At 30.9% G+C, this 8,991-nt stretch overlaps 1 protein-coding gene across 1 annotated transcript; it reads left to right on the plus strand.

Moving 5' to 3' along the window:
- The first annotated feature begins 5,658 nt into the window (after positions 1-5,658).
- LOC139515201 (E3 ubiquitin/ISG15 ligase TRIM25-like) lies at positions 5,659-7,359 on the plus strand. Its single transcript, XM_071304765.1, has one exon. It carries the CDS (start codon positions 5,659-5,661, stop codon positions 7,357-7,359), a length of 1,701 nt encoding a protein of 566 aa, XP_071160866.1.
- The last annotated feature ends 1,632 nt before the right edge of the window (positions 7,360-8,991 follow it).

Here is an 8,991-nt window from a genome sequence, read left to right on the forward strand (position 1 = left end):
TTTCGCTTTATTTATGGAAAGTTGATCCTTGTTTTGAAAATTAAGTAGCTCTCTGAATTTGGTTTCCATTAATTGTCTTAATGTCTAGGTGTGATCACATTATTGAATTTACATTCTATTTGTATAGCTGAACATTTATATATACTATATGCACATACATACCTGCTCATCTTTTTGTCATTTTAGTTTATATATATATATACATTTATGTGAGCAATTGTCATTTTATGATGACTTCTCTGTCCTCAAATAAACTTCTTTTATTAAAGGCAATCTCAGTTGTGAAATTGAAAGAATTCATTAGTATAATAAAGAAGAGAAATCTTGTCTATTTGTAAAAAAATAATCATACATGTACATATTAAACTAAATGCTTACATGTAATGTTGACAAAACTCAATTATTTATCACATAATTTTATATCATTTTTCTGAAGCTTTCTTTAATTTTCTTTTTCACAGCAGTAATAGGAGTTTTCATAGTTGAGTTTCATCTAATGCATGTTTTTTCTATATGTCTCCCTGTCTTTTGTAATCATTGAAATAATCCAATGGGAGTTATTTCGTTTTGTAGGAATCAGCTGATTTGATATGAAAGCCAAACCAATTCCTGCATACATCATTGTACATGTATTAAATCTAGGCTCAAAATATTTGTGCATTAAAATCGTGAAAATACTAATAGGTGATTTTTTTTCACGCTAATGGTATCGTCGGACCAAAACACGTTACAGAAAAGGAAATTGTATACTTGTGTTTATATTCGCAATATACTCTTTGCAATAGATGTTTTTACTTATACATATGAATGCAAAGCTGAAAAGTATGCATTATTGTAAGGCATTGTTTAGGTTATCAGTTAATTATATGAAAGTGATTTGTAACAAATCCTCGGTCCATGATATTAATTTCAATTATTTCATTTTTTTTGCTTTCATGCAATTAAAACGCATTTGTGACTTGCTAAAACTTATCAATTAACCAAACAAGTGTTGAAATTTGCAGGCATGAAAGATAATACACCCTTTAGACAATAGGACCATTACCTATTACAGTTTGAGAGTAACTTCGTTACTGAAAAAAACTGAAATTATTGTGTGCATTAATTTTTCGATTTTGAAGAAGAGAATTATTGCGGTTTTCTCCAAAATCTTCATACAGTTTTATGTATCAGAATTGGAGTTCATAACATTGCAAAACTCATCCAGTCACATTATTTTCGTTACAAAAAAACCATTCAGCTGTTTTCTGCTCTTTGGTTGGGTTGTTGTCTCGTTGATGCCTTCCCCATTTTCATCAATTTTTATCTTATTAATTTATAAATTAACAGTATCAGTGTACTTAGAATTCAAAAACGTATATTAATAGTGCATGGTAATGATTTACCTTATAGGATAAATATTTACTTTATGCAAATTTCTGTTGCTGCTGATCATGCTGACAATACTTAGCTGCTTCTACCAAAACATTTTCATAATTTTGTTTACATATCAAAACCTTCATTTGCACATTATAATGATCATTTGTCTCTCATTTGTATTTTAACATGAAGTGCTGTGTATTAAATATAATAATTTTTATGTCAGATCAGTTAAGTAGTATTTTGACAATATGCTACTTCCATGATCAGAATATTGTATATTTTAAACCATCTTGTTATATGTGATAATGAATCTTTTAATGATATTGAAAAGATCAAAAGTTAGTTTTGTTTATTTGAAATAGAGAAGTGAAAGCAATATCGAATAAAAACAAAAGACAATCAACAGTATACAAAACACAAAGTAGAAAAACAAAAGACTGAGCGACATGAACCACTCTATATACTGTGGGTGGAAATTAAAAGACTTACCGATATGAACCACTCTAAAAACTGTGGGTGGAAATTAAAAGACTTACCGATATGAACCACTCTAAAAACTGTGGGTGGAAATTAAAAGACTTACCGATATGAACCACTCTAAAAACTGTGGGTGGAAATTAAAAGACTTACCGATATGAACCACTCTAAAAACTGTGGGTGGAAATTAAAAGACTTACCGATATGAACCACTCTAAAACTGTAGGTATAAAGTAAAAGACTTAGCGACATACACCCATCCAAAAATGTTAGTGATCTCAGATTGAGTTAAGATTGCAGACTTTTATTTTGGCTAATGATTGATTATTGTTTTCTAAAATCAATTGGGATACATTCCATGCTTTTTGAAGCCAAGAGAAATTATCAGTTAAACAATAAGAAGAATATGCAAAGTGGGTCAACTGGTATAAAGGGCATGGAAATTGGACTGCCACTACCAAATAAGGGTATCTAGGAAACATCTCGAAATTTTGTCTAGCAAACAGTTCACATATGTGACTAAATGTGATTTCGACCGTGTTTGTGGTTAACTGGTCATGTTCAATATACCAATAATATAAAATGCAATGGTAAATTTCCAAAAGACATCAGCAGGAGAAGCATGACCCTTTACATTTCAGTTGTGTAAATATAAGTAAAAATGAACAAGAGGACAATTGTTTGTTTACCCAGGCCCACATCCGTTTTGTTCAAATTTTAACAACCATTCAGCCAGGATTTATGTAGTAAGATATATAGTAAGACCAATCTACAAATCCTTTCATTCAGCATTTGAAGATTTTTTTATACCACCTTAATGATCACAATACTCGTACCACATCTCCTTATCCTTATATTGAGACATTGATAAAAGTATTTCTAATTGTCATCTTTCACCGAAATAGTTCGTAGTTGTAAGTAAGAACATTGAATATAGATAAAATCTTAATCGTATGGACACAGACATCAATAGAATTATCCAAATATTTTGCTTCTGTTAATTTTTTGATCCGTGATCCTTAGCGTTTCTCTGTAGTTGTAACTGGCTTTCAAACTTTGGGTTTTTGGAATTTTAATTTAAATCCAAAAAAGCAATTACAAGTTTTAATTAGTAAATGGCATTTTTAAAAGCAAACTTGAATAATGTCACTGAGAAATTCCTATCCGATTCTTTTACTAATCTATAGAAAATCTGCATAAATCGATTGCAATTTATTAAGTTTTAGAATTTGGATTTGCCCATTCCAATGCTAGTTAAATATCAAAAATAAGATGTGGTATGATTGCCAACGGCATAACTCTCCACAAGAGACTAAAATGACACAGAAATCAACAACTATAGGTCACCGTACGGCCTTCAACAATGAGCAATGCCCATACTGCATAGTTAGCTATAAAAAGCCCCGAAATGATAATGAAAACAATTCAAACGAAAAAACTAACGGTTTTATTTGATGTAAAAAATGAACTAAGAGTAAATGGTATAATTTAAATACTAAATCTGTCGTATTGTTTAGATTGGTAAACATAATATAATTGCAGCAAAATATACCCAACTTACATTTTACTTATTTTACGCTCAATTGTATTCTGAGCTGACTTCTGAAACACTCGGCGAATTAAAACTCCACCAGCAGTGTCATCGACCCAGTGGTTGTAAATAAACTCATCATAGAAACCAGGATTGAAATTTTATTTTTACGCCAGACGCACGTTTCGTCTACAAACGACTCATTAGTGATGCTCGAATCAAGATATGTTAAAAGGCAAAATAAAGTACGAAATTGAAGAGCATTGAGGACCAAAAATTTCTAAAAGTTTTGGCAAATACAGCTAAGGTAATCTATTCCTGAGGTAGAAAAGCCCTAGAATTTAAAAAATTCAAAGTTTTGTTAACAGTAGATTTATAATAAGGAACATATAAATGATAACTCAAGTCAACACATAAGTGCTGACTACTAGGCTTGTGATACCCTCGGGAAATTAAAACTCCACCAGCAGTGGCATCGAACCACTGGTTGTAAATAAACTCATCATAGATACTAGGATTGAAGTTTTATATTTACGCCAGACGCGCGTTTCGTCTACAATAGACTCATCAGAGATGCTCGAATGAAAAAATGTAAAAAGGCCAATTAAAGCATTTTTCCATGACGTAAATTATTTAATTCTTACGAGTAGTATAACAAAATCAGAGGTCTTTATCTTAATTTGACTGAAATATCATTGACACTCATTGAATACTTTTCCCATTTGAGGTAAAGGTTATATATACTAGTATCAAAATGTCTAACTAATATGTTCAATTAAAAATATGTATATATATAATGTGTAGTTCAAATGCAATTTGTAAACTGAATTGTATAGAATTATTAAATTATAGAAAAAGTTATATACTCGTAGTTATGAACTCTAGCAGCTTACATGGTAAAATATAAATGAGTCGTTTTTATTATTCTCGTGTCAATGAATAAATGATTGTGGATGCAAACCAATTATTGTATATTATAAAATCTTGAACACAATTCAAATAAATTCAATGTTTTTATATACATAATTATATGGACAAATTTAATGTAATAACACCCAACTGCTCAATCATATTTGGAGTATGAACAATAATTTTCCCTCTAGTTAAATAGACTCGCCAAGAAAATTGTGTCCGAAGGGCCAAATGATAGTACTACTTTTGGTATCTGTCATTCGACTGACATCGGCGAACTCAGTTAGTGTCCGATTTGATTTACACACAAAAGTGTTATATTGTAAGAAATATATGGTCAAATTGTTTTTAAAATTAATTGAATTCTATGAAAATTATTCCATTTACTTTATTTTGCCTGTATGAAAAACTAAGTGGACGCATACACAATGTCATGTGATATACCTGTTGTAAAAACTACGACTATCCAAGAATTTCCTACCGTTGGCATTTTTTTGGGAAATTATCATGTGCCTGGTATTCCTATCTTATTCATCTCTTATTAAAGTTTTAAAATTATCAACTTTTAAATTCAAATTCCATATTTTGTATCAAGTTATGAAGTTGGTGCACAAAGCGTGTTTATTTTATTTTTGAATAAACGCGCTTGAAACACTTTAACTTATAACACGTGACAGGGTTGATCTTTGTTAGTCAAATGACGTAATCGAATGATACTGCAAAAAGGGGTGTATTCACATGTAATCAGTTGTTGGTAAGTGTATTTTCAACACTTCATTTATATAGGAAATGTCATCAACTTACCACTTTTTATTAATAGTTTGTTTATAATTTTACAATATTATCGATCATAAATCCTAATTTTGTATTCTACTTCCCTCTTTAGGGTGTCGTTTATCTGTTAAGACTAAACATACTCCTGACCAGTGGTAATAAGGACGAATGTTGATCTAAATGCAATAATACAACATCTCAGAGTTTTTTTGCCAACCTAAAACATATAAACAGTATCATGACGGAAGGATTGAGTTAGTATCAACTGGAACATATATATTGTTAGATGAACTATAATATGCAGGGTTAAACATATTCAAAATAAAAATAAATACAAATTTAAGTTGCGATATAAAGTGAACAAGGAAAACAAACGCATTATTTTTTTTACAATTTGCTATTTATTTTCCATAAGTATATTATGTTGTAATTAAACAATTTTGTCGTCCAATACCGATATGCATAGATAGTCATGCATTCTAAAATCTCATTTTATTTTTTTATAACGATACATCCGCTTTATCGTATACAATATTTATTTATTCATAGTTTTAACCTTTATTTCATTTATTCTTTTTTCATAAACAGATGTGCTGACATATATGGCTTCATTCATTCTATGTGAACCTTGCAGTCACGAAGGGAACACGCAGAATGCAGAGAAATGGTGCACGGATTGCAACGAAGGGTTTTGTCATATATGTGAAAAGGCACATAAGTCATTGAGAATAACGAGAGAACACAATTTGATCCTAATCGAAGACTATCGTAAAATTGAAAATGTGAATGTGTCTATTCAGTGCGAGGAGCACGGGTCCAAACTGGAATTGTATTGCAAAGCACACGAAAAGGCTATTTGTATTGCATGCCTTCCAACAAGGCATAACGTTTGCTCCGAATCCATAATTCCTCTTGCAGAAGCAGCGAAAAATGCGAAGACATCAACTGCTGTGGCGGACTTGGAATATACAATTAACAATACATTAGTTAACATACGAACATGTCTTAATGAACGCGAGGCTGCAACCGAAAGAATCGAAATACAGGAAAAGATCATCAAGAAGCGTATTTTTGATACGAGGGAAACTATAAATAATCATTTAGATGATCTGGAAGGAAAACTATTAAATGAGTTAACAACAACACATACTTCTTGTAAATCAAAATATGGGACAATACAGAACCAGCTAAAGGAAATAGAAAAGCAAACTAAACGTCTTCAAGAACAAACATTTCAACTAAAACGTTTTGCCCCAGACATACAGCTATTTCTAAGTACACATCAGATGAATAAGGAAATACACGACGAGGTAAAGTCCATAACAAAAACCTTATCTTCCGTTAGAGATTACGATATAGAAATAGAGATACACCAGGGTATAACTTCACTGCTGAAAGATGTCGACTACTTTGGTAGAATAAAAATCGACGAAAGTACCACCAACTGTCCATTCAAGGATGCAAAAATTGATCAAGCTCAAATACAAGTACCAACTAAACAACAAGTACCAACTAGAAGATCTATTGACAGTACAAAGCTTAAGCTGCGAAAGAAGTTCAAAATTGAACAGAAAGGAAGGGAAATGTACATTGCAGGATGTGCAATATTGGCCAATGGCAACTTACTGTTTGCAGACAACAAAGGACATAGTGTTCTAATGGAGTATAATGAAGAAGGACATTTTATCCGTGATATACCCGTATCAGCACAGCCATGGGATATGACAGTAATAGATACCGACCAAATAGCTGTTTCTTATTTTCTTGAGTACATCGAGGTTATAGATTTAAAGAAAATGGCCGTTCTGAAAACAGTGAAATTCAAAAATAACTGTCGAGGTATATCATACAGTGATGGAAAGATTTATGTTGTAGTGTATGATGTAGGAATCGTAGTTTTGGATATGGAAGGAACTATACTTAATACAATCAAATGTGATATGTCTGTCTATAATATCACGACGATTAAAGAAAGACTCTACTACACAGTGCCTACTTCAAATACTGTTTATTGTTGTACTACTAGTACAACTCGAAACAACATATGGAATTTAAATGATAGATCACTTAATGCACCGGGCGGCATTACAACTGACAGTTCACAATATTTGTTTGTTGTGGGTATACATTCTAATAACCTTATGATATTTCAAGATGATGGAAAAGTCAGCAAAACATTACTTACCGAAGCAGACGGACTAGACAAACCCATACGTCTATATTACAATAAGAAAACGAACATATTACTGGTGTGCAACCAACTCAACGGATATGCTTTTTTATACAGTGTTTTGTTTGATTAAATGCGTAATGCTGATGTTGAATCTAGTATAGTGGATGCATCTGCAAACTTGTACAATACAGTATGCATTCACCATAATCGTATGAATTATGAATTATGAATTTAATATCAATATTAATAATGATATTTTTTGTTATCAGAACAAAAAGTTGTTCAGAAAATTAACCTTTATAAACTGAATACCTGTTTAATCTTAAACAAAAAAGTGTCTTAAGTGCTGAAGGGGTTCAATTTAAATGTGTTTAGAAACATATATGTCCCACTTTAACCTTGCAAGTCATTTTTGATGAAAATTGTAATGAATTTATTATGCTGTTACATCTAAATATAGAAATGATATACATTTTTTTATGCTTTGATGGCTACATTTGGAAGTGAATCACGTTGTTAGAAAATACACAAAGCTTGAAAATTTTATATACATTTATGTTTATGATATCATCTGCCAGACAGGTTTATTTGTTTCCAAAAATATATTACTGTATGTATATGAAAATTCTGTTTTAACATTTTTCAAAGATTTTTGTTCTATCGAAGAGGAATAATTTTTATCTTATTTTTATCTTATTTAAAAAAAATATTTCATTTATTTTTATTGTACATATTTTCTACAAAGTTGAACCCACAAGTAATTAAATGTGCCATTGGTCATTTTCTGTTTGCATTAGGCTATATTTCTACATACATTCCATGCTATGCTTATTTTGGAGCATGCTCAGTTCGAGATCTATCTGATAAATGCATTTTTGTTCCCCAATAAATCACTGTATTAATTATTCAAGATGGGGTATCTTCATCATGGGAATTTTGTTTTGAAAAAATTGATATTAATAACGAAAAGGCCAATTGTAAACGTTATAATAATCTATTATTTGAAGACGTATGAGATGATTTTGTACATTGTACATTGCAAATACAATTCAGCTTTGACAGCACTGCTTCATTTTGAATACCATGCAGTTGATGTGTCTATATCAAATATATACAAAGTATATTGTATCATGAACCTACATGGTATTAAAATCATTTATACCTATCTAAAATCCAAGACGGCTGCTTTTAAGCATAAATTTCAAAAGAACTTTGTCTGTTTGTAACATTTTACTGGTTGATGGTATACCATACACAAACATAGAATTATAGCAGATATTGAGTTTGGTTGTATAAAAAATGGTATACAATTCACTATTTGGATGCTAAATCTGCATATTTAGTAAAATTCTTCACAGCCTTGAAGGTTCATTGCATCTGAAGTTCTTTTGTTTCAGCTAAAAGAATTACATTTTTTTCATAATGATATTGATTCAAGTGATGGAATAATATTAATCTTGCCTGGAACATGATATATATTCGTTTTGTTTTAACTTTGATAGTTATCAAAGGTACCAGGATTATAATCTAGTACGCCAGACGCGCGTTTCGTCTACATAAGACTCATCAGTGACGCTCAAATCAAAATATTGATAAAGCCAAACAAGTACAAAGTTGAAGAGCAATGAGGACCAAAATTCCAAAACGTTTTGCCAAATATGACCAAGGTAATCTACTCCTCGGATAAGAAAATCCTTAGTTTTTCACAAAAAAAAAATCTAAGTTTTGTAACAGGAAATTTATAAAAATGACCATATTATTG

This window comes from Mytilus edulis, chromosome 3 (assembly GCF_963676685.1).
Source record: "Mytilus edulis chromosome 3, xbMytEdul2.2, whole genome shotgun sequence".
Lineage (NCBI taxonomy): Eukaryota > Metazoa > Mollusca > Bivalvia > Mytilida > Mytilidae > Mytilus > Mytilus edulis.

Excerpts from the sequence above, each read along its gene's own strand:
- LOC139515201 (XM_071304765.1), top strand. The coding sequence starts at position 5,659 with ATGGCTTCATTCATTCTATGTGAACCTTGCAGTCACGAAGGGAACACG.